A 27,513-nucleotide genomic window follows, 5' to 3' on the forward strand; every position below is an offset into this window, starting at 1 on the left:
CCAAAAGAAGGATTAAAAGATTCCTCTTTTCTGAAACAATAAAGATTGATACTGTAAGGTCATGGCAGGCAAAAAAATGAAATGTTCTAGTTCATGTAAACTGAAATGCCTCTGGATTAGTACTGAGGTGATTGATAAATGAAATAAAAAAAGAGAAGCTGGCACAAACAAGGAGGTTAAGACTTCATACACTTATTAAGCATTTACAAGTCCTTGGAATTATGTTTCATTCTGATGCTTAGATAAAAAATTATGTTTATAGAACAAAACTTTTATGCATGAGAGAAAATTATATATCCAGAGAGGATGTTCTCGGGGTGAAACTTGAATCTGGATTATGGTGGTGAAAGACCAACATCAAACAGTCCAAAGCATGGAAGAGCTTACATTTTGTATACATAAGGATGTTATGACATATATTAATTTATGAGATTAACAATAAATATTGTTGATATTTTATTTACAATGTACTGTATTTGTGTATTTGACTTTGTTTCTAAGAAAAAGTACTATAACCAAACACTTATACTGGTACTCTGTTTTACTATGATAATACAACAAGTTGTTTTATATTATAGACTGGTTTGAATTTGACTAAAAAAAATTCTCAAGTTCATGAATAAAAAAGGAGAAAGATAATAGTCATGAAAGAAAAATTAATACTCATTTGGGATTGAATTTTTATGTAAATATTTTCAAATATCCACATAACATTGCATAAAAGTACAGTTTAATTAAATCAACTGGACAAGATTCTATTTCAGATTAATAAAATCATCACTGATATGAAACATGGGTAAAAACTGATGTGACATTTAATATAATTCATTGATAAATACATATAACCATTTATGGAGTCAGGTCATTGTTTGGACTCCTCTGGAATGGGTCAATGCTTCTGATTCAGAACTGAGCAAGTGGCTGCGTGGCTATCAGCTTCCATTTGGGATACCGGTATAGTTGGTTTGCACCCCACTATTGGCAGCCCTGATGATGGTTTTCCATGGTTTCCCATTTTTACACTAGGCAAAATACTGGTTAGGAATCGGATTCTTAGGTAGGTATTATTTTTATGTAAATAAGGTAAATATTATCAAATATCTACATAAAAATGCATAACTGTGCATAAGGCTACAACCGCTTCCTTCCCAATCCTATCCCTTTCCTATCTGATCATCGCCATAAGACCTATCTCTGTCAGTGCAACGTAGAGCAAATAAAATTTTTAAAATCTGATTCAGCAAAATTGACCAGTTATGATTGCAGGCATGTACACTGGTTGCTTGTGTGGGATGATGCAATGCATCATGTGATAGTAGTGAATCTTCTGGCTTCATTCATCCATTCTTCTTGCCTTGATCATTCAGTTCCTGGGTGCAGGTAGTTACAATTTATTGTATTAACTTGCATGTAGTTCAGAAATAGGAAAAGTGCTGTATAGTGACTCCCTTAAAGTCATATGCAAATGAATTCATGGATGTGTTCATAACTGATGGCAAAATACTTTTCTGAAAGGTATGTGAAAATCAATGTTTTCACAATTAATAATATTTATTATATTATTATTATTATTATTATATTTATATTATTATTATTATTATTATTATTATTATTATTATTATTATTATTATTATTATTATTATTATTATTATTATTATTATTGGGAGGCACACCTCAACCCTGCACATTTAAAAGATGCACCTTAAGGAACTCTATCTATTAAAGAAAACGTGAAACAACTAATGCATGAAGTTGGGACATTGACCAGAAGATGTCACCATTGAATTATTGGTAAGGTGTTATTTTGAAGTTGCCTAAACTGACTGGATTTATTTGTTTTGTTTTGGTTTACATTAAGAAGTTTGAACTTTTCTCCATAGATGTCATTACAAAAAAACTGAGCTAATGAACTCTGATGCAAGGTAGAAGAATTAGGGATTTAAAGAAGTTTTGTGTTTATAGGTTTTCACAACTAAACTAACTTTCATTTATTTTATATATTTGAAGGTTTGCAGCACTTCCTTCTCATTCCGCCAGCTTTTGAATCTGGCCAATCACAAATTTTCTGTAACTATTTTTCAGCCAATAATAGGCTTCGTGTACCTCTCTATTCAGCCAATAAAAATGAGAGGATGTGTCCTGATTTAGTCCAGAACTTTCTCGAACCCTCCCCTCGGGTATATAAGCTGCGGGTTTTTCGAGTTACCTTGTCTTATTGATCGTCGTAGTTCTGAGTGTGTGTGTTAAAATAGGAGGTGCGGTGCCTCATTCTTCGACAGGCAGAACATCAGTCCAAGGTAATGGCCACCAGTTTTATATCTCTTTCTGCGATCCACAAAAACACAGTAACAAGTGGTAGCAGAGCGTGGTTGAATGGGTCTAGATTAAGCCCTTTTGATGGCTAAAAGTAGGATCGGTTTTGAACTCTAAGAATTTTCTCAATTGCTGGGAATTTTTCCAAATGATTAACTTTTCTATCAACATGTCTGGCCCTCGCGAAGTCCTCGCTCCCTGGTACTTGCGCAAGGAGGAATTGATTTATGAATTACTCATTAGAAAGGTCCAATCTGGAGGTACGGTTGTGGCAGATATTGCCAAACTTAAAGAGTCATTAGAACTGCCTATCTGTATCCCAGTCTTTGGGGAAAAAGAAATTGATGAGGCTCTATCCACTATCACAGACAATACCATCGAGCTAGCGTCGGTAGTTAGCTTCTTTGAAATAAGTGATCCATCTCCTAACCAACTTAAGAGAGTCCAGGCTAGACTCTTTCATTTCTATAATAGGTCTAGGGAACTATTGTCTCTAAAGCTGAAGGATGATCATGCTAAGGATGCCAGTAATCTGGTCGAACATCTGTCAGATATGTCTAATACAGTTAGTCAATTGTTGACTGGGGCAGCTGCTCCCAAAATGGACCAAGTTCCTTCAATAAACTTGCCTACTGAGGAGGATTCTTGTAAAGCTGTAGAAAGTAGGAAATCTGTGGCAACTCAGCAAACTTCTGCCCTATTGGAAACTGAGTCTGGTCATCCTATACAAATTCCACATTTCGTTTTAAACAATGCTGTGTATGAGACCTCTCAACCCTCTATGCTGTCACCTATTATGCTACCTGGTTTCAGTAGTCTGCCTGATCCATTGGCTATGTTGATGAACGGCATTTCAAAATTTTCAGTTAACTCCACTAATGAAATAATCTATTTTCTAAAGTTTTTGATAGAATTTCAAGACTATGCGTTAGTGTTCTCCTTATTGCAGTCTCTGATACTTCAAATCATGTTTCCATATTCCGTAGATGTCCTCTCGGACAAAATAGTTAAGGCCATAGCTGATCGCTCATCCATAGAGGATTTCCACGCCCACCTTTTGGCAAATTTTATTCCGGCTAGAGCAATGTCATCTTTCATACAAAAGTTTTATTTCAGAGTACAGCAATTGGATGAGAATCTTGTGGATTTTATCCAAGACATTAAATTCTACACCAGGGTGTTCGCCCTTCATTTTTCTGAAGATCAAATTTTGTAAACTATCGTTGAAGGTATCTCTCCACCTTATAGGTCTTACCTATGTTTTGCATCTCGTCCTCAAACCTTTTCCGAGTTAGAAGCTATGGCTGTATCAGCTGAAGGAGTAAGATATGCCGACACCTTACGAATCGCTAAGGAACCCCCTCCGTCTTCGAATAATTCTCGGCCTCCACCTCGCCGAACTTTCACCACCCACAAATGCTGTGCTTGTTGTTCGATGGAACATCTGCGCAATAAGTGCCCATTGATAAAATTGAGTGGGACAAAGAATGGAGCAGGGTCATTTCAAGGTTGTTTTAAATGTGGCTCATTTACTCACCTCCCCAAGAATTGCACTAATGTCAATATCACCGCCTCCTGCTCAACTTCTGGTGCAACCTCCGTGAACCCCGATAATAGGAAGTGACTAGTGTCATCGGCTGAGTCGGCATGTTCATTTTCCCGAGGCTCAGCCCCTTAAGTTGGGTATTAGCTAGGCCTCGTCATACATGGTTGTATAGCTCGCTGGGCCATCAGGATTTCTGTGTTCCAATTTGATGTGAGGCATATCAGAGCATCTGAAAATGTTGTTGCGGATGGACTAAGCCGCATGTTTTTTCATGAAGTGGAGACCACCAAACAGGAAGATAGTTCTTCTCTTCCCACACCCATACCTTCGGGCATTAATGCCGTTCTAACTGATGCCCCTATGTTATTTCGGGATATTAAAAAATATCCACGTGAAGATCCTGTGCTGGCTCCTATTATGGAAACCCTTTCTTCTTCTGGGGAACATGTCGTCGCTTATGTGTTGAGAAACGGTGTTTTGTGTTGCCCTTCGAGGCATGATCAAAAGATGAAAGTGGTAGTTCCAGCTGTGCTTGTGCCTATATCTTCAAGTACTATCATGAGACCCCATTAGGGGGGCATTTAGCCATCTTCAAAACTCGGGAAAAGATCCGAGAGATATTCATTTGGAAAGGTATGGACGGTGAAATCAGAGAAATTGTAAAGGCGTGTAAGCCTACCCTGTCCACTAAGCTAGGTCTATTGTCACTTTACAAAGGTGAAAAATGAGAGTATCCTCCTAATTCAATACATCACATATTCCATCATTAGACGGAATAAACAAATTCAAACATTTTTCGGCTCATTTGAGCAATCTTCAGTGAAAAATGAGGGGGGGTTGAAATAATTTACATAATATAAGTTAAAAAAATGCCAAGGAACATAATAAAGGAGCAAATGAAAAACAAACAAAAGAGAACCTAGACAGAAACAAAATTAGCACAAATATACAATATTTACATCAATATGCAGAGCAAAAAACAACTCACAGGTGTTAATTTAAAATAATAATTGAGACTAAAAACTGTGTTAACCTAAGAAACAAAGGAATGAAAAACAAATGATACAGCTGGAAATGAACAATAGTAGCACATGGTGAGGTTGTGGACCTCATAGTTTACAAAATATTGGTTTTGTAACAATAATGGTTGAAATCACTGTCGACTGTCGAAAATTCAAACTTATATTATGTAAATTATTTCAACACCACCCCCCCTCATTTTTCACTGAAGATGGCTCAAACGAGCCAAAACATGTTTGAATTTGTTTACTCCATCTAATGATGGAATATTTATGATGTATTGAATTAGGAGGATACTCTCACTTTTCACCTTTGAAAAGTGAAAACCGTCAATACGGAATGATTCTAATATCTTGTAAAGGTCTATTGTCATCACATCAAGCGTCTTGCTCCATGGAGCATCTCTATATAGACTACGTCGGACCTTTCCCACCATCAAAGGGGAACGCAAATAAATTTATTCTGGTGTGTGTAGATGGTTTCACTAAATTTTCCTGGTTATTTCCGACTAAGCTGGCAACCGCTCAGTCTACTATTTCTGGTTTGAATACCATATTTGCTTATTTTGGTCCCTGTCAATATATAGTTTCTGATAATGCTAAGGCCTTCACATCTTACTTATTCCGTAAATTCTGTTTTGACCTGTCTATATCACATGTAACCACTTCTGCTTATTACCCTCAACCGTTTCTGGCTGAGTGGGTCAATCGAAATCTCCGTTCTGCTTTAATTGCATTTCATAATGAAGGTCATTCCAGGTGGGATACTTCCCTCAATTGGTTGGCTTTTGCTTTAAATTTGGCGGTTCATGAGTCACACAAGTGCACTCCAGATCTCTCATGTTTAAATTTGTTCCTAACACGCCACTCTCTAATCTTTGGTCACTTAATGACATGTTACCAGAGACAATAGATCCTGATAATCTTAGAGATCTATGGAAGAAGGCTAAAGTCAACCTTAAAGCTTCCCACGAAAAAGTTAGAGAAAGATATGATCATGGACGGAGGCCCACCAATTTAAAAGTTGGAGATCAAGTCATGGTTAAAAATTTTGTTCCTGTGGGCAAGCTTGCCCCCAGATTCCATGGGGCGTGTTTTATTTTAGATTTTCTAACACCGATTACGTTATTGATCAGTAACCCAGCCACGGAGAGGATATTTAGAGTTCACCTATCTCAGGTGAAACCTGTGTAAATTCAGGGTTGTTTTATATTCGCCACTAAACATTGGCAGGAGTCGAAGGTTATCTTTCTTTTTAATCAGTGTACTGCTTAAAAATTAGGTAATGTTAATGGTGTGGCCTTCTGCCCCTATTATAATAAGTAGGTATCATATTTATTGTTGTAAAACCTTTCCCTCCGAGAAATTTCCTTTTAGCCAGTACCTGATGGTCATTACCAAGCCCCGTCTCCTTAATCCTTGCATTGCTAACACACTCTATCCATCAACGCCGCCCACCCCTCTGCCTCCAACAAATAAAATTGTACTCGCATGCTCCAGCAAAACATCTCTGTCACCCAGATATTATTGTTTCAGTATCCCCTCAACCATCGGCGGCCGTGTCGCAACATCTAGCAAGCGATACCAGAGTGGGAAATGGGCTCACTCCACTCTAGTGAAGACTTCTTGTGGACGGCACGGTGGAGTCCATCTTTCCGGCAAGGGCTGAGGTGCAGTAACCCTACTGCCAACCCATCTGGGGACTGCATATGTACATCTAAACTGCGACGACCATCACCACGACTACCCTTCTTGTAGTAGCGGGAGAGATGTATCTGAGGGTACTTGGGGGGTTCTGGCGACCTCACCTGGGTATCGGCAGCGGAGGCAGGCCTTGCTGTCAAACTCAATTGGCATATCCAAGTATTCTATGATGGCCAAAAGACTTCAAATCTGGTTTTCCAAATTAATTTGCTAAAAACAGACTTTCAGGAAAAATTTTCTCTCCTATAAAGATTTCTACGTGCAAATCTTCTTCTGTCAAATTTCTTCTGTGTCACCCCAAGGAAGGACCTTCGGGGGGGTGGGGGTGGAGGGGGGGGGGGGGGTCTGTACCAGGAGTTACACCTCAACTTTGCTCATTTAAAAGAAGCACCTTAAGGAACGCTATCTCTCTAACAAAATGTGTGAAACACCTACGGCATGAAGTTGAGACATTGACCTGAAGATGTCACCATTGAAGTATTGAGTAATTGTGTTAGGGTGAAGTTGCCTAAACTGATTGGATTTATAAGCTTTGTGTTTGTTTACTTCAAGAAGTTTGAACTTTTCTCCATAGATGTCTCTACAAAACTGAGGTCACACACTGTGGTGCAAAGTGGAATAATCTGTTATTGAAAGAAATTTTGTGTTTATAGGATTTTTCAAGTAAATTAAATTTCATGTGTTTTTTTTAAATATATATTTCAAAGTCTGCAACACTTCCTTCTCATTCCACCAGTTTTTTAATCTAGCCAATAAGGAATTTTCTGTAATTATTTTCCAGCCTATCACAGGCTTCTTGTTGGTTTTTGGGTGTAACTTTTTGATTCTGTCAATAAAATTGAGAGGTTGTGTCCGGATTAGTCCTTTCCCTTGCGTATATAAGCTGCGGCCTTGCAGGCTACCTTGGCTTTGGATCACCGTATTTCTGAGAGTGTGTGTTAAGACAGGAGGCAGGGCACCTCATTCTTCGCCAGGCAGTCCATCAGCCAAGGTAATGATCACAAGTGTTATTTTTCTGTAGCTACCTCTGCAGACTTACACGAGGGGAAGGTTCAAATTTCTAATTATGTAACCTCCTGTTTTCTAAAATGTAAACCTTCTTTCGGCTAATGTAAACGTTCATAAATTCTTAAAGCTGTAAATCGGCGATAGAGAGTGTGTTACCCTGTTGAGTTCCCCTTCATTTTAAGTTGAGGTGACTACGATTTTGTAACCTTTTCTCTTTTCTATAAATCGTTAGATTAATCTCCATTCTAGTCACCTCAGTAGCTTGGGATTAGCCTCTGCATCATCAGGCCAAGAGCCCAGTTAGGGTTTTAAATTTTCTAGGAGTGCAAGTGTACGCCTCCAATCATTTTGTATTTGGGCCAGCTATTTAACCTGTTTTTCTTTTCCATGAAGGCCCAGTAGTTAGGGTACTAGTTATCCCTGTGTATTAAATTGTAAAGACTTGATGTAATGTTGCCTTGAATAGGCTGTAAGAAATTGGGAGCGCGGTCTCCTTGGTTAATGTTGGAGAGCATGTAAGTTCTTTTCTAAGTTCAACTGTAATATTGAGAGGTGCCTCTGGAAGGCTGTAAATTGTATCGGTTGGAGCAAAGTGCTCTTGTTTTGGGAGATTTATCCTTGTCTATGTAAACACTAACTTATTGGCAATATTGTAAAGTGGAAATTTGGGGCTTGAAGCCCAAAACCTGTTAAATTCTCTCATCTTGGTTTTTCCAATTTTTGTTTCTAGATTGCTATTTGTACCTGTCACTTTATTATTTCACCAAGTGAAAAGTTTGTTAAGTTTGTGATTTAAAGAGAAATATAACCTATGTTAAAGTTTTAACTTAATCTTTGATATAGTAGATAGACCCATTCTATCCAGTACCTTCTTCCACCTCTTTCTGCGATTCCACAAAAACACGGTAACAACAACAACAACAACAACAACAACAATAAGAATAAGAAGAAGGCAGACACCCAACAAGGGTGGAAACTCCGCGTTATTGTAGGGGAGGATAGTGTTGCATGTAATGTGTGAGTTGCAGGGGTATTGGGGACACTACAAACACCCAGTCCCCGAGCCAGGGGAATAAACCATTTAAGGTTAAAATCTCTGGCCTGGTCATGAATTGAACCCGAGGCCCTCTGAACTGAAGAACACTATGCTGACTATTCAGCCAAGGAGCCTGACAACGTTTTGAAGTGATGTATCATTGAAGTGAACATAAGCATATAGCCCAGCTGCTGGGATGCAGTACTTCCTCATCTCTCTATTGGCACAGCTCAGAGCAAATCATAACTTCCACCACAGTCCCAGCACCATTCATGGCTGTGACAGTCTGGAAGCTCCTGAGGTATGGGTGTGCCCAAGTGTTATGAAAGGTGCTACTCATAGTTCTGGTTGAGCTAGTCTAGTGAGAAAAGCAATGGCAAACTACCTCGCTCCTCATCGTGCCTAGTGTAGGTGCTGTCATCGGTTTTTGTGGTTTCCTTGTAAGTGCATAAACTTTGATGGTGCTATCTGAGGATCCAACCAGCCTTTGGGCTAACAACCAAACAAACATACAGCAGCTCTGTTTCAAGAAATCGACCAACCAGGCACTCTTTTATTTTGATAAATCATCATCATCATCATCATCATAATCATCATCATCATCATCATCATCTTCTTCTTCTTCTTCTTCTCCTCCTCCTTCTCCTTCTTCTTCTTCTTCTTCTTCTTCTTCTTCAGGATCGTCAACATTTGTGAAATATTCAACAATGTGAGAAGGCATTTATTTCTGCAGATATTCTACTCTCAGAAATCAATAATCGTGAAGACTTTTTTTTTTTCATAGATTTACACAGTCATGTGAGAATGAAAAATGGATTTTGTGTGATGAAACATAACAGTAATAATAATAATAATAATAATAATGGCATATGGCCTCCAGAGAGGTCTGATGTAGGTCTTTTGAGTTGACGCCCATGACCTGCATATCAAGGAGGACTGGAATCCTAATCTTCTGATCTTCACACACTCAGATACTGAGCCAGAGGAAATAACAAATGAAAGTTAAAATCCTTGATCCAGCCAGGAATCAAACCTGGGATCCCTTGGACCAATGGCTAGCGTGCTAACCAATTAGCCAGATGACAAAACAAGTGATAGTAATAGAAGGAAAATTGTGAATGTTGTAATTGGTAATCTGAAAGATGATGAGGCCAGCCCCGTGTTGTAGGGGTAGCATTCTTGCCTCTTACCCGGAGGTCCTGGGTTTGATTCCCTATTCGATTCAGTGATTTTTACCTGAATCTGAGGGTTGGTTCAAGATCTACTCAGCCTACGTGATTACAACTGAGGAGCTATCTGGCAGTGAAATAGTGGTCTCCGTCTAGAAAGCCATGAGTAACAGCTGAAAGGATTTGTTGTGCTGACCACATGACACCTCATACACTGCAGGCCTCAGGCCTTGAAGCTGAGTAGTGGTCGCTTGATAGGCCATGGCCCTTCAGGGAAGTTGTGCTATGGTGTTTGGTTTGGTTTAGTTTGAAAGATGATGAAACACTGTTAGAGAAATACCATATTTTCTTTTAGCATCTACAGTGAATCACACAACTGTAACAAATGTTTTCAATGAGGTTATGCATATTGTCTGGCTAAGAGGTTTGAAATATGATAATGTGTTGTTACTAGTTACTGATGCTGCTCCATATATGATTAAACACCAGAAGAGTGAGCTATCGTACAATGATTCATGTTACCTGTTTACTGCACGCTCTGCATACAGTCTATGAAACAAATTTAGTGTGCTTTATCTGAATGTAGATAAGTTGCTTGTTAATGGAAAAAAGGTTTTTGTGAAGTAACCAAGTAGAACAGAACTTTTTAAAAATAGAGCACCTTCATTCCAGTTATCACACATCGGGGTACTTCATCGCATGCCGTTGTGTATTATACAGCACATTTTGAAGTGGTTTATTCTGTAATGAATGAACTTGATAGAGATAATGCATCTTCTACAGCAATTCTGCAGAACACATTTCAGACCCCATTAATAACATTTAAAGTTGATTTGACTTTCATTAGTTTAAATTTTGGTTTCCTCCTTCACTGCATTACCAAGTTGGAAAAATCTGAACCATTGCTGACAGGGTAGTTAGGGATTGGAATAACTTACCAAGGGAGATATTCAATAAATTTCCAATTTCTTTGAAATCATTTAAGAAAAGGCTAGGAAAACAACAGATAGGGAATCTGCCACCTGGGCAACTGCCCTAAATGCAGATCAGTATTGATTGATTGATTGATTGATTGATTGATTGAAACAATAAAAGGAATCAACAACATTGAAAACTAACTCAATGAAATCAGTGGTTCAAAGGCAAAAAAAAAAAAAAAAAAAAAAAAAAAAAAAGTCGGGGAGAAATTCCTTCATGTTTAAATAAAAATAAAGGGATGCAAGTAATGAGTACAATTCGAAACATTTAAAGGAGGACAATGTGGAAATCTTTGAACAGATGAAAAATATGGATACTGGTAATGAAATGAAATGGCATATGGCTTTTAGTGCCAGGAGTGTCCGAGGACATATCCAGCCCGCCAGGTGCAGGTCTTTTGAATTGATGCCCATAGGCAACCTGCGCGTCGTGATGAGGGTGAAATGATGATGAAGACGACACATACACCCAGCCCCCGTGCCAGCAGATTTAACCAATTATGGTTAAAGTTCCCGACCCTGCTGGGAATCGAACCCGGGACACCTGAGACCAAAGACCTGCATGCTAACCATTTAGCTATGGAGCCAGACAATACTGGTGATATTATGTGTTATAAATATGTAGGACTAAAATCCTGTGATGCTGAATGTATATTTTCAAGGTACAAGTCAGTGTTCCATGATAATTATCACAGCTTATATGCCCAATTTAAACCCAGAGGTTGTTATTCACGGTTTACTCATTGGCTAGAAAATATTTTCAATCTTTTTGCAACATATTTTGACTTCCTAAGCACATAAAAAATAAATAATTGTTGATTTTTAAGCACCTTAAAGTTTGAGTTCTAATCCTGATTTATATACCAAACAGTTTCAATCCTTTTTTTAAACATATTTTTAACTTCATAAGCACATAAAAAATAAATAATTGTTAATTTTTAAGCACCTAAAAGTTTGAGCTCTAATCCTGATTTATTTACCAAACAGTTATTTTTAAAATATTTTTTATGCTAGTGGCTTTACATCGCACTGATACAGTTAGGTTTTATGGCAACGATGGGATAGGAAAAGCCTAGGAGTTGGAAGGAAGCGGCCTTGTTTGAAAATGGGAAACCATGGAAAACCACTTCAGGGCTGCTGACAGTGGGATTCGAACCCACTATCTCCCAGATCCATGCTCACAACCACGCACCCCTAACTGCGTGGCCAACTCGCCCAGTCCAAACAGTTACAAGCACTTGGAAAGGTATTTTGAGTTCATACTCAGACAAAAATTGTGCTATAATTAATCTTTTAGCATTTATTTTTATTGCTTGAGAAAAAACAATATGCTTCCCCCTTTCAGGGATTACCAAAAGACAAAGCCTACTGATCAATGTGATTCCATAATTTAAAATAAGAGAATTTGGAAAAATCATTAAAAAAAAAAACTTTGTACCTGTAGTTTAGGGTCCATTGAAATTATTGTGTAATATTGCAATTGAACCTTTCAGAGCAGTAATTGCAATTCTTAGAACAAAAGCATTGTCCAGATGGAAGTCCCTGCAGAATTTTGCGAAGAAGCCTGGGATCATACCTCTTGCACCAACCATTAGACCAATGACCTTAATGTTGTCAAGTTAATACTTTGATTTGTAGTAAGGGATGGTTGGATTATAGATGGAGCATTTTTTGATGTGCACATCAGATGGTTGTTCTTATGGTTGGGTATATGATAGTACCTACTATTGTCTCAGGATTGATGACTATTATGTTGATACACCTCGTCCTGCCTGTTTCTGAGATTCCATGGACTTCTTTATAAACAAGAAAACCCTTTTCTCTTAAAGTAACAGTGTTGGCAATCTTATTTAAATCATTAAACAGTTATTTCATTGGCTAGTTTGAGTTTGTTGAGACTCTGCTTCGACACTTTGAATAAAAGTTCCAAAGAAGTTCCTGTCCTCTTCATGATAATTGTCACACTTAAGAAAAACCTACAAACAAACCGCATGCACTACAGCAAATGTTGCTCAGCCTGAAGAGCTGCAGATTACGAGGTGTCATGTGATTGGCACAACACGTCCTCTCGGCCATTTAAGAAACAAGATTTCTGCTTCCGGAGGTGTGTATGGACCTGAAGTTCACTCAGCCTATACCAAAAATGAGTACCAGGTTAAGTCCTGGAAGCAAAGGCAGCTGGGCATAGAGCTAACCACTCTACCCCACCAAGTGCCCAGGTTACAGATAGTGGGAGCCTTTACCTTCCATCCCTCCAAGGGCCTTCATGGCCTGTACGGAGATGAATTTGGTTGCCTTGCTACATCAACTAATTCCATATTATTACTAACTTTATTGGCCACATTGGGCCATTTGAGTCGTTCCATGTTCACTTTCTGTTTGAAGGTTGTGCTGACTGGTGCTTGTGATCTGCCCAGTACTTTTTCATTCATTCCGATCGTAATTTTCTCAGTTCGTCTGAAGTCACTATGACTGTATACATACTCTACTGTATACTAAAGCATTTATTAAATTAATATTAAAGAAGAACTAAAGGGTCTGGATGCAGCAAAAGAAGTCATGAGAGTATCAAGGCAATGGCTACATGCTGTAGAAGGTAGGAAAGTTGCTTCTCATGTGGATCATTTTGTATCAATACATATTTTTGGGTTTTGGAACAAATCATCTGCATTTCAATTACTTATGGGAAAATTCACTTTGATTAAGCATGTTTACAGAACTAATTATTCTCGCAATTCAAGTCTTTACTGTATATATGTATATATTGGTATTATTGGAAAGCCAAAGTCCCTGTCATCCCAGGAAAGATGACAGTTGCAGAGCGTTTGCCACCTGGATGTCATGAAGACTGATCTGTTTGGAAGTCCTTGCACAGAGTGAGGACAGGAGTGGGCAGATCCAAAGTCAACCTAGCAAGATGGGGCGAAGAACAAACCATGCAGCACATGCTCCAGTGTTCACTGTGTCCATCTTCCTGCCCTGAAGATGACCTTTTTTATGCAACACGGAATGCACTTGATGTTGCTAGGTTCTGGTCGAGATTGGTGAGAAATGCTGTGATTTTTATCTGTGTTACAGTTTGTTATGTTTGTTATGAATAAGTGAACTCTGTAAATTATATTTCTGATACAATAATAATAATAATTGGTAATATTGGTTGTGACAAGAATTAAGTCTGGAATAAGAAGCAAGCTAGTGCAATGAAGACTGGTATTTGTTAAAGATATAACAGTAGGTAAGTGCATTAAACAAGAATAGCAGCCAGGAGGATTCATCATGCCGACCACAACACCTCGTAATTTGCAGACCTTTGGGCTGAGCGGTGGGCAGCAGTTGTTTGGTAAGCCTTTGGGACTGTTACACCATGGATTTTTTTAAAGTGCATCAAAAGTAAACTATTTATATGCATTGCTTACCTTTGAGTTCACATGCCTCTGACTCTGTGTCCTCACCAGTACATGGTGAACCTCCGTTAACAGGCATAGGATTTGTGCAGGTCCTTTGTCTCATACGACGCCCTACTTGTCCACATTCTCCTTGACATGGGCCCCAGATACCCCAAGGAGACCAGCCTCCATCCACAGGACAATCTTCGTCACGGGATAATCCCAGTGAACAATATAGCCTCTTGTGAGTATCGTCCACTGCTACATGAACAATACTCATTAATTTAATGTACTATTACAGATGAAACATAGCCAAAGTCTATGCAACCTATTTATCTTTGTTTCATAACATAATCAACTAAGATCTACTTCAACATCAATCTATTCTATCTTAATTTGTCATCAGTTTTATAAAAGTGTTCAACAAATTATTTATGGATCTTCAAGACGGTGATTTATATTTATTGAAGTATACCAACATAGTACAGGGATGGCACTACTAAGAATTACAGATGACATTAGACGAGCTATAGATGAGCAGAAAGTGACTATACTTATTTTACTTGACTTTAGCAGTGCATTTGACACAGTAGATATTGACATATTATTAGTGAAACTACAAAGATTTAATCTGAGTCCCTCTACTATTCAGCTCTTTGCTTCATACCTCACCAATCAGCGACGTGTTGTCATAAACGGCATGACCACGGACTGGAAGACGAAGCAAACAGGTGTCCCACAGGCATCTGTGCTTGGACCTCTTCTGTTTACTCTATATATCAATGATATATCTTCTCAGTTCAGTAACTGTAAGTATCATTTATATGCAGATGATCCACAAATATATTATCACTGCAAAGCTGTTGATATTGAGTTTGGAATTCATCAGATGAATTCTATTTTATATCTGATTAGCTCTTATTCTAATAAGAACTGTTTATTAATTAATCCTAAAAAGACACAAGCTGTTATAATAGGGCATCAAAGGCAGTTAAATACCCTTAATAAGAAGTTATTGCCTTCACTTTTGCTGTGTGGTGTAGCTATACCATTTTAGAAGTCGATAAAAAATCTTGGGATTATCATAAGTGACACACTAGATTGGAGTGAGCACATAACAAGCATCTGTAGGATAATTCACTCGTCACTTCACCCTCTCAAAACACGCCAATCACTTCTTCCGCTAAGCATGAAAATTAAACTTATCCAGACCCTCATATTTCCCTTATGATATTGCAATGATAGATGCAACCATGGAACAAACATTAAAATTAAAGAGGGCAATGAACTCGTGCATTAAGTTTATATTTTCAATTAAATTTTCATCTCATATCTCCCCCTATTATGAAGTTCTCTCCCGGTTAAAAATCAATAAGCTATGACATCTTCACATTGCAACTCTCGTATTTCGTCTGTTGAATGAATCTAAACCCCAGTATTTATCCTCAAAGTTTAATTTACTCTCCTCCTCTCATGAACATAACACATGATCTACTACTACACTCCCAATTACTGAGCTCGATAGCTGCAGTCGCTTAAGTGCGGCCAGTATCCAGTATTCGGGAGATAGTACGTTCGTACCCTACTGTCGGCAGCACTGAAAATGGTTTTCTGTGGTTTCCCAATTTTCACACCAGGCAAATGCTGGGGCTATACCTTAATTAAGGCCACGGTCGCTTCCTTCCCCCTCCTAGCTCTTTCCTGTCCCATCATCGCCATAAGACCTATCTGTGTCGGTGCGATGTAAAGCAACTAGCAAAAAAAGAAAAACACTCTCAATTCCTGTGCATTGCTCATCTTCATTTAACCGCTCCTTTCAAGTGTCTGGTGCAAGGCTATGGAATTCCCTTCCAGTCAGTATTAGGAATTGCACTTCTTTAGCTTCTTTCAAGTGGCCTTGCTGAGATTACCTATTAAATGTATAACCAGTTTGTATGAATGGCAGTATGAATGGGGGAACGAATGAGGTTAGGATTTATATTTTGTTACATTATTTCATTATTCTGTTTTATGAAGTTTATTATAGATAATATGGGTTAAGTGTAAGAGAGGGCCCGTGAGCCTTAACTTCACCACAAATGAAGGCATGAAAAATAAACAAACATATCATAAGAATTTTCAAGTGTTGTGTTACATCCCCAAGACAGTATCGGTAACTTATTTTAGTGTATATTGATTATTAGATCAGAACTATTTTGTAGTATTATGCTATCTATTGTTGTTATATGTATGGCCAATTGTTTTAAAAAGTGTTTTAAGACCTTATGGCTGATTATATCCTAATATCAATAGGCCAAAACTAGTACCACAATTAAAATACATTGAAGTACGGTACTGATTTTATATTGTATTGATTAGGTGAATTACCTCATTTATCTACAATAATTATATGGTCATCAATATGGAACAAGAAAATTATAAACTTTGATTGTATTTGTTGGGTACCGTATTTTGAAAGATGGAGTGTACAGAAGTAGCCCCCACACCACAGATAAACAGAAAAATGCAATTTGCACCAAAATTTTGAAGATTTATGAGGCTGAATTGCAGAGAGTAAACCGGAATATCATCACAAGTTACAGTGCTTGTCTAGAGGTTGAGGGAGAATATTTTCAACACTTACTGTAATGGGATTTTATTGTTTTTCTACCTGTTTTAAATCCAATTATCTATTCATCAAAGTTGATGGGCTTACTATGGCCATACAGGAATGGCATGACATTGACCTTGGTTTTGTTTACTGACATGCGGCATGCAGGATGGACAGCAATCCTTGTGAGACTCACCCTGTACTAAATTTCATACCATATCCTGGAACTCCTTCATCCCATGCATCCCTCCCCATTGTATCAAATCGTCTACAAACACTATTGCTATCACGTATCCTTCTCCAATTTCCTCTGCCACTCTCGTCATTATTTTATCATCTATTCCTACAGTGAAAAGTAATTCTGAGAGTGCACTTGTTTCCAAGACATGATTCCAAGATTTTTGGCTGCAGCCTTCATTACTGGAGGATAGAATAAGAATGCTAGTGATCACTGTTGACTCGTAGAAGTTGTAAGGTAAGGAGAGTTGGGGAGATTGATAAGACAAGAGAATGGGAAAAAGAAGCAACTATCTAAGTTTAAGGTCAGGGTCTTGCGTAGACCTGAGCACCAGTTGATGCCCAACTTCAGAATCTTTAAGGGTAAGTAAGTAAACTCGTGTCCTCATCCCGAGGTGGTGCAGCTCTTTTCAGGTACACCCCCAATGGAGGTGAGCTGCATGTACCATTTAAACCACATACCAGCCTTCCTGCCATTCTTAAATTTCTGGCAGTACAGGGAATCGAATCCGGGCCTCTGAGGATGGCAGCTAATAGTACTAACCGTTACACTACAAAGGTGGACATCTTTAAGGGTAAGAGGGTGGGAATTTGGGGGTAAATGTTTATTAAGCTGTGAAACAATCATCAAATGTGGTTTGATGGTGCCGGATGTGAATGGTAACAGAAAGATCCATCTTAAGGGCTCTGCAGGTTCTGCAATAGCCGCATATACATTTAGCTAGAGTTTTGGTAGTTAAGCCAATGTAGAAAGCTGGGGAGTCAGCACTGAAGCTGCTAGATGATGTTGGATGAAATGACTAGGCCTACTTGTATGGGAAGACTTGCTGATGATACTGGTGAAAGTGGTGCAGGTATCGGTAAACAAAAGGTCAGTTGTTGTTGCTTGTTGTTTAAAGGGGCCTAACATTGAAGGTCATGTCAGAAGGTCATACAGTGGCTGTGTTCATAGAGAAAAGACCCAGAAAGGAGGTGGAAGTTCGTGTGGTTCATAGCCAGGGAGCATGTTTTTGAGATTTGGTAAGTACCTCAATGTGACTGTAGGGCTTTTTGGAAGAAGATCGTAGGTGTGGGGTGAGGATGAGAAAAGACTTGAGTTTTAGAAGTGATTGATTTTGTGCAGACTAGGATGATGTGTGGTTATGAAGGCACTGGCTTGGGAGATCTGGCAGTCAACCAATTAGGTGGGGGTAAACCCTAGCATTAAAAGCCTTCCTCAGGTTGTCATAGAAGGGACTGACTTTAGGGACTGAACAAATCTGTTTGGCCCGAGTGGCAAGGCTTAATGGTAGAGATCATTTTGTGTGATATGCGGGAAGACTGTCGTATTGGAAATACTGCTGATGGTTGGTGGGCTTGATATGTACAGAGGTATTGATTCTGCCATCCTGGAGATGTATAAATTTGGTCAAATTTGTACATTATATTTTTGTAGTCCGGCTCTATGGCTAAATGGTTAGCATGCTGGCCTTTGGTCATAGGGGTCCCAGTTTAATTCCCAGCAAGGTCGTGAATTTTAACCATCATTGGTTAATTCCGCTGCCACATGGGCTGGGTGTATGTGTTGTTTTCATCATAATTTCATCCTCATCATGACATGCAGGTCACCTACGGGTGTCAAATCAAAAGACCTGCACCTGGTGAGTCGAACATGTCCTTGGACACTCCTGGCACTAAAAGTCATACGGCATTTAATTTTGTCAACCTGTGCAATACTTAAGCCGTATTTGCTTTTAACTCTTCCATGGACTGAAAATGAGTTTCCTTCAACACACTTTTCACTTTGATGAAGAGAAAAAGTCACAACGGACCAGATCTGGCCAGTATGAGGGATGTTCAAGAACTGGAATACATCTATCAGCCAAAAATCTTCACAGAAAGGGCATTGTGATCTGGTGCATTGTCCTGATGCAGAGACCAGTTTCAAACACAGTTTTCTTTTGTTCAATCATCCTGATACTCAGTTGTTGATCTGCATGCACAGTTTCACTAATTTTCTAAAACTTTTCATCAGTTTATGCTGAGATTGGACAACCCAGACACTCATCGTATTCCACCTCCTCTAACCCTCATTAAACTTTTATGCCACACAAAAGCTCATGAACATGACATAGAAGACTCTCTGTACATTTCTTTCCTTTTTTTCTTTCAGTTTCACAAGGAATTTCAAATTCACATGCTGCTCGATCTTTAAACTAGGCATGATGTCTGGCAACCGGATGAGAAGCATTCACTTCAAACTCATATAGTTCTGTGTGAATTAATTGGAATGCGTCAATAAAGTACACCTTTTGCATTTTAAAAATGTATTTACATAATACCTACCTTGAATAACTTCTAATAGGTAATATGTCCTCCTTTGTGTTTTATAAGTTCTTTTACATGATTTAGCATTGATTCCACAAGCTTTGAGCACATACCATGTGTACTTTGGTGGAGCAGTCAAGTTTTGCGAGTCTCCTTTGCAAATAGCCCACAAGTTTTCTATGGGATTTATGTCAGGAGAGTTCCCTGGCTACTCTAAAACACAAATATTGTTTTCACGGCAATTTTTTTTCACTTTCTTTGAAGTATGGCAAGGAGATAGATCTTGCTGAAAAATTCCGTCACCATCTGGAAACCTCTTCTACAGCTCACGAACAGTGTTGCCAACCCATAAATCTTTTCTCCGCTAAATTTTAGTTGAAAATCCACTAAATTCCGCTAAATTTCCAACTGAAGCAAAATAGCATATACCAGCTGTTTTAATTAAAGAGATTAACTCAACACTCACCAGTTTCAGAACAGGAGTTCATCATCTTCTCCTCCTCGCACTATATGCTCTGAAGTAGATGTGCTGGGTTGAGGACCTGTGGTATCATATTAAGCCATCTGGTACTATTCTGTTTCAAAGCATATGCTGGCAGTTCACAGCAGCAAAGCACATACGGAAATTTTCAAATCTATTTCAAAAGTTATTTTCACTTTCATTACTGTTTTCATTGTTTTTGATAAGTGGGGAAAGAAATAATGTCAAACAATTTCGCGTTTATATTGCACTGCCAATAGATGCATCATCGGTATTTGGGATCAGTGGGAAGCTCAATCAACCAATCTTTTAAAGTTAATTATTTAACCACTCTTTACAAAATATCAGACTACTTTTTAACCTATTCTGTCGACATATTGACGTATCAAAAAGAACCTGATGTCAAAAGAAACATGTTATCAAATAAGACACTACCCAGGTCATCAAGAGTACAGTAACGATTGTAACAAATTCTGACTGAGGCTGTGGGCTGGTCTATAAAACGAGTCGTAGCATGCAGCAAAAGTTCAATACAACGGAAATAAGTAGACTATCATGCCGTAGTAAGTACAATATATTTTTTTTCTCCTGGTGATGAAAGGTGATATTGTTATCGCTGAAAATCGCTAAAAGAAGTTTGAAAATCCATCAAAAAATCCGCTGTCCAATAAATGGAAAATTTATCTGCTGTTCTATTTTAAAATCCGCCAAATTTGGCGGAAAATCCGCTGAGTTGGCAACACTGCTCGCGAACAACCCCCCTTTGCAGTATTTGGATGTACTGGTCAGATGTCATCATCCCTTCAACTGGTACTAAGGGTCTCAATCCTTCATGTGTGAAAGACCCCGAAAACATCTTCTGCACGGGGTATTTTACGGTCTGTTGCAAATGATGTGAAGTTGTTGCCTCATTATATGCTCGGCGCACATATTGAACCCTCTTCCCCTGCACTTGATAATAACTCTCATCAGAGAAAATAACTGTCTTCCATTATTCCATTGTCCAGTCCTGATGACTCTGTGCCCAAAAAAGACATTTCTTGTGCATTTCTCCTGTTAGAAGGTGTTTCTTTACAGGTTTGCAGGCTTTCCTTCCAGCTAACAGAAGTCTACGGCAAATATTAGAAACATGCAGATACAATCCCCTTTCCCCCAATTCATGTGCTAAGTCCACAGCAGTTAGCCTAGGGTTTAATTTACTTCTCCTGAGGAGAAAACAGTCATCAGTTGGCATTTTCTTTTTCCTGCCACAGTTCCCTGTTTTCTTTGGTGAAAATGATCTAGTTTGTTTGTATCTCTGAATAATTTTATTTATAGTGCCTACACTGACACCAAATTTAGTAGCTAACTCTCTTTGTGTCATAGGAGTATTGTGAGATAATTCTATAATCACACAATGCTTCTTGGGAGCCCAATTCACTGAAGAAATAGGGATTACTACCACCTCAAAAATCCTACAACATGACTCACTTCAAAATAAATACCACTTTTATCCACAACAATACCACACAAATTCAACAACACCAAATGACAGTGCAAATAACATGTAGAGAGCGCAGGAACTAAGAATAAGTCATGTTTAGCACATGGTCGCTAAACTATTGAGAAAATAATGAAAAAATTCTATTGTTATGATTAATTCACACAGGACTGTACTTACATTATTCTTTTGCTGAAATGATTTGAAGAATAATATCAACATACTCAAGAATTTTCCTTCAGAGATTATCTTAACTGTTATGTTTAATATCAATTTTTCAAATATTTGCATTACTACCTAATTACTTTTTAACCCTAAATAGAAATAAAATACACAATGATGTAACATTTCATGCAAAAATCTTCAATAGTTTTTGAATTATGATGAAAACCATGTGTAAAAGTGAAAGTTATTGAGCAACAAACACAGGACAGAGTTGAATGTAGCAAGTGGTGTACCCAGACCTTTACAAATATATCTTTTGAAGCAGAGGAGATAATGGAAAAGGTATACAATTTCTCCTCAGCCTTATGATGATGTTCTCCTCTTTCTAGTCCCCACATGATGGTATTCTCTTGTTTCTAAATCTATTAAAGAAACTATTTAAAATAGTTTATGTTGGATCCACCTTGTCAATACACTTTTAATAAATAAAAATTATTTATTTTATCATACATGTTTCAGGAACAATATTCATTCCCTTCATCAGTGATGTCAATCAAGGAATTAAAAACAACATAAAAGCAGGCGTCAATTTTTGGTAGTGAGACAAAGTCTCTCATAGTGTATTGGCACTGACGGTGGCTACAAGTAGCCTACGCAGTGGCCTCCACGGTATGCACTACCCATGCGTCTTGGTAGGTGTGCTAGGTACCAACTGATGAGCCTAACCTAGCACACGGGGGCGAAATGCTGGCAACCAGGAATGAGTTAGCTGGAAAATTTATAATGTCCTATAACGGACCATTTATATTGGTATAACATAACACTAGTTGCTCATCTTACTTCCTCACATGATCACCTTAATTCTCAACATGATGACCAAATCATTGGCCTACTACAGCATAAGACTGTGTTTAGTTGTGTATCCACATTAATTCAATTGGTTTAGGAGTTTTTATTATGCTGTAATTGGTAAGGAAATCTATCTGTGCTGAATTATGGGAGTGACATCATATGTAAAAAATTTTGACTCTTCAGTCAAGATGCATGGAAAATGTCAGACGATTTCTAATATTTTGCTGTAAAAGTACAGTAAATATATTTCTGGGGCGAGATGGTGGGTCCTTAGCTTTGGTAATGAACACATCTCTCTCACCTACATGTTATACCAGGTTAGATTGCTAAGATTTACATTGCTACAATATATATTTTATTCTGAGGGGAAATAGTATACAAGGTATGTTTTTTAAATGAGGGCCGTTTTTTAATAATCCCATAATTAGTGTGCACACCGCAACAAGTGTGCGCGCTACCTCCCGACATTGTTTGCAAACAAGTAGGCGTCAGTTGCAGCTGTGTAGCTAAACTGTACGCTGAACTGTGCATCTTTAAAATGTTCAAGGTTATTGAATTGCCTGCCGCATCAGAGAAACGGTCTGTAATAAGTTTTTTGAGTGCAAGAAACATGTTGGCTGCAAACATTCATCATCAGCTTTGTGAGGTGTGAAGTACGAAAATAGGTAAGAGAGTTCAAAAGTGGCCGTGAAAATGTTTGTGACGAAGAATGCTAGGTTAACCATCTGTGATCACAGAAGATTTGGTGACTGCAATTGACACAAAAATTCGTGAGGTCAGAAGATTCATGGTAACCACTCTCTCAATGGATTTCAATCAATTGTCTAAGGCTCAGATGTGCGGTTAGAACAAAAGACACAGCATGCTGACAAAGGGAATTTTGCTCCTTCACAATAACGCAAGACCTCACACTGCTGTCCAGACTTGAGAACTGATTGACTCTTTCAGGTGGAAAGTTTTGGATCACCCACTATAGACCTCTGACCTTGCTCCGAGCGATTTCCACTTTTTTGACAGCTGAAACGTCATCTTGGTAGAAAGCACTTCAAAGACGATGAAGAACTGAGAACGGCTGTGAACTCTTGGCTGTCAGAACAGGTGGCAGACTTCTTTGAAGAGGGATTTCAAAATTTAGTTTTAATGTCTAAGGCCTAAAAATAAACAAGGCAACTACCTAGGAAAAAAAAAAAAAAAAAAAGACATGTACCGGTATGTAAAACCTAAAAATCAATGTGGTTTGAAGACAAAATGTTTGGTTATTTTTTATAAAAATCAGTCCTTATTAAAAAAACTGCCTTCGTACCATTTTAAAGATTTTTAAAAACCAGATTACAGGCAAATTCTACGCCTATAAAGAAAAATATAATTGAGAACTGCAATTTTTTACCTATAACGGTGTACTTTCCTTTTCAAGAGTTTCAGCAAATGAGATTTTGTATGAATGAATAGTGCTTAATAATGCATAGAATATCACACACAGATCTCAAGTTGTGTAGGTTTATACATAAAAAGCTCTTAATATTAAGGTCTGACAGTTATTTTCAAGTATCTGATCTAATACACAAACTATACATGACATTACTGCTGTTTACACAGTAATACCAACTAATCTCTCTCATAACAAACATTGTCTACAGAGAATATGCTCTATTATCTAAATTATGATTAAGGATTACATACCACACTTGCTGTACAGAAATAAATATGATATAAAACATATCTGGAAGGTGAACATTATTTTAGATAAGTTTTTCTATTATTACTGCACAAGTTGCAGGTACTATTGAATCAGATATTCAAGAAGTCCTTTTGATCAAATGAATAAAATATGTGATTGATAATTAGCATAGAAGTGTCTTGAGATCATGTTTGGATGACTCCTTCAACTGTTTAAAAACCTTGTCTAAATAGACAACAATATTGATTTTTCTGTTGTCTTTGAATAACCTACTGTATTTATAGGCTTACCATTTTTAAATTTCTGATTGCTCTAAAATATTTTCGGCATTATTGGCCTTCATTTTCTTTCTATAATGAACATAAAGTAACTTAATATTAAGTTATATTACTACCCAGAAATAAGAAAATGTTGACACAGAACCACAAACAGAAGACATAATTTGATTACTGAACAATGACACATTATTTTAATAATAATTATTATTACACTGATGCTTAGCACCTCATAAATATCTAGAATGAATGAATGAATGAATGAATGAATGAATGAATGAATGAATGAATGAATGAATCAATCAATCAATCAATCAATCAAAGTGCTGAAAATGATAAAAATCTGTCTGATAAAGAAATATATAGTCATGCACAAAAAAAAAAAAAAAAAGGAATGAGCACACGATATTGTATGTTCCTTGCATTTAATATTTTATCAGAATTTTAATGACCTATTATGAAAACAGAATTCCCCAACTTTGCAGGTTCGATCCTGGCTCAGTCTAGTGATATTTGAAGGTGCTCAAATACGTCAACCTTGTGTTGGTAGATTTCCTGGTACATAAAGAACTTCTGCGGGACTGAATTCTGACACCTCAGCGTCTCCGGAAACCATAAAAGTAGTTTTTGGGACGTAAAACCAATAACATTATTATTATTATTATTAAAATATAATTCACTGCCCACATACTTACCAACCTTTCGGATATCCACAACAAGCATTACGTCTATAGGGTCAGTTGTTTCCGAGAAAAGTATATCTGCAAGGAACTTACACGGGGTAGTCGGAAACGTCGTTAACCAGGTATATGAGTGTTAGTGTGTTGGTCATACTGATAAAAAATTTAAAATAAATAATTCCATATCTCATGCCGTTGTCATTTTATCAGTTGCTTAAGTTAGCCAATCAGATAACTTTGTGGGCGAATTCAAATGCGAGGTGGTGTTGCTAAATCTGCACATGGCTTAAGACTGGCTTGAAAGTACCAATCGAAGAAAAAATTCACCGGGCTGAGATTTGAACACGAACCTTCATGTTGAGACGATCATGCCATAGCAAGTACGCTACGGTGACAGTGACTGAAACCTGCAGTGTGTTTGTTTTTGATGCTGATTTCTCAGCATCAGTAGCTGCTAGACGACCGGTCATTTACAGATATCTGACATGCGTATAGTGGACTGGGACTCATATTGCAATGCAAGCTCAGTTAGTTGATTTCAGGTTCTCTATGAGAATCAACAACTTTATCATCTGATCAATTTTTGAAAATGAGACAAAGTCTCTCATAGTGCATTGGCACTGCCGGTGGCTCCAAGTAGCCTATGCAGTGGCCTCCACGGCATCCTTTGTCGTATAGTCCGACGAAACCCACACACCAAATTCCGACACAGAATTTAATAGATGCTTGAAAACGTGTTTGTAACAGGTGGACGGAGTGGTATTTGTGGGGTTTCACCCCTGGACTTTTGATCTCCGGCAGTGGTATTGAGTGATGGTTCGGCGATTTATAGTGTTTCTCCGGACTTTCATACAGACAGACCAGAACACTTTCTCTCCAACTGAATATCATCTTTATCTACGGGGCAATTTCAGCGGTACACTTCAAGGAATTTTTAGCAACATCATGTACCCCACTGTAACCATCCCAACTAACATACTGACTACCAACACTTCAGGCATCGTCCAATCAGCTGCAGAGCTAAGTACCATTGCATATCACATGGCTATCCTGTCTTCATATGCTGCCCCAAACTACCAGACCCGGTTCCTACCTGTGAACCCAGCTCCCCAGTGGGGCGACGCTCGAACAACGTCTAAGTGAACAGCTTCACTACTCCCTGCTGAAGAAGAACCAGCCCCCCCGCCGTTGTGCTGGGGCTTCATTACCACTACCTTCTGACCCCATGACTGGGGTGCAACCAGTGGCGTATGCTGCCATCAAGACATGGGCTACCCATTTTCGATAGTTGGTTTAGTGAACATCGAGCCTTAAGGGTTTTGAGCTGCAGCTAATAGCCATCGGAGTAGCCTGCTGTGTTAAGGATGGTTCACAAGCCCTAGCCTCTGCTACTGTAGATGGTAGCTAAAGAATCAGCCTCCTCGTACTCTTAATTCCCCTAGCTCGGGGACTGGGTGCTTATGACGTCTTCATCATTCATTTCATCAGGTCACCATCAAGCCTTTCCAGAGGCTATGCATTATTATTATTATTATTTCTTCTTAATCCGTTTGTCCTCCAGGGTTAGTTTTTCCCTCGTACTAAGTGGGATATCCCACCTCTACACTCAAGGCCAGTGTCCTGGAACGTGAGACTTTGGGTCGGGGGATACAGCTGGGAAGGAGGACCAGTACCTTGTCCAGGCGGCCTTGCCTGCTATGCTGAATAGGGACCTTGTGGGGGATGGGAAGATCGTAAGGGATAGACAAGGAAGAGGGAAGGAAGTGGCCGTGGCCTTAAGTTAGGTACCATCCCGGCATTTGCCTGGAGGAGAAGTGGGAAACCACGGAAAACCACTTCGAGGATGGCTGAGGTAGGAATCGAACCCTCCTCTAATAAGTTGACCTCCCAAGGCTGAGTGGACCCCGTTCCAGCCCTCGTACCACTTTTCAAATTTTGTGGCAGAGTCGGGATTCGAACCCGGGTCTCGGGGGGTGGTAGCTAAACACACTAACCACTACACCACAGAGGCGGACATTATTATTATTATCATCATCATCATCTCACTTGCAAACAATAAGCATGGCCAACAATAAAGTTTGTGAAGAAGTTCACATGAGCCACATAACCACAAATACTTTTCATACTTATTTACGTTGAAATACCTTTTGTATGGATTCTTGTTTTTCTCCCCCTGTTCACACTGTAAGTGAGTAAGAGGTGGGGTAGGCTTACCGTTCTTAATTATCAGCAATTTATCTTCATATTTCAGTTGCGAGAATGGTTTATCCAACAGCTTACACATGGTTCAGCCATTTCACAGAAGTAAAATCACAAGGTCACAGTCACGTTTAAACATAATAACTTCAGATAAACTAAAATTGTTCCGAGATCAACTGAAATATACCAATAATTTCCAACTATAAGCAACCCGTAAGATGTCCTGCACATGCAAAAACAAATCGTGATACTGTAGCACATGGGTGAATCCCATCAATTCGGACACTTCCGGAGAACTTTGAGTCTTTGGGCCTTCTTTTTCCACCGCTGTCTCTCTTGTTAGCGGCGGCAATTTGACGTACTGAAGCCTAGCACAGGTCAAGGTTAGTATCCCCTCACTCCTCGCACCAT

General features: G+C 38.5%; 1 protein-coding gene across 1 annotated transcript in view; it reads right to left on the reverse strand.

Moving 5' to 3' along the window:
* Positions 1-27,187, reverse strand: part of LOC136857018 (uncharacterized) — a 164,203-nt gene extending 137,016 nt beyond the window's left edge. The window contains exons 1-2 of the mRNA XM_068224959.1: positions 27,118-27,187; positions 14,189-14,416 (exon numbers count right to left, since the gene is read on the reverse strand). Of these exons, the coding sequence (XP_068081060.1) occupies positions 14,189-14,416; positions 27,118-27,187 (298 nt within the window). The remainder of the gene's footprint in view (positions 1-14,188; positions 14,417-27,117) is intronic.
* Positions 27,188-27,513: the final 326 nt, after the last annotated feature.

Source organism: Anabrus simplex, chromosome 1, assembly GCF_040414725.1.
Source record: "Anabrus simplex isolate iqAnaSimp1 chromosome 1, ASM4041472v1, whole genome shotgun sequence".
NCBI classification, from domain to species: domain Eukaryota; kingdom Metazoa; phylum Arthropoda; class Insecta; order Orthoptera; family Tettigoniidae; genus Anabrus; species Anabrus simplex.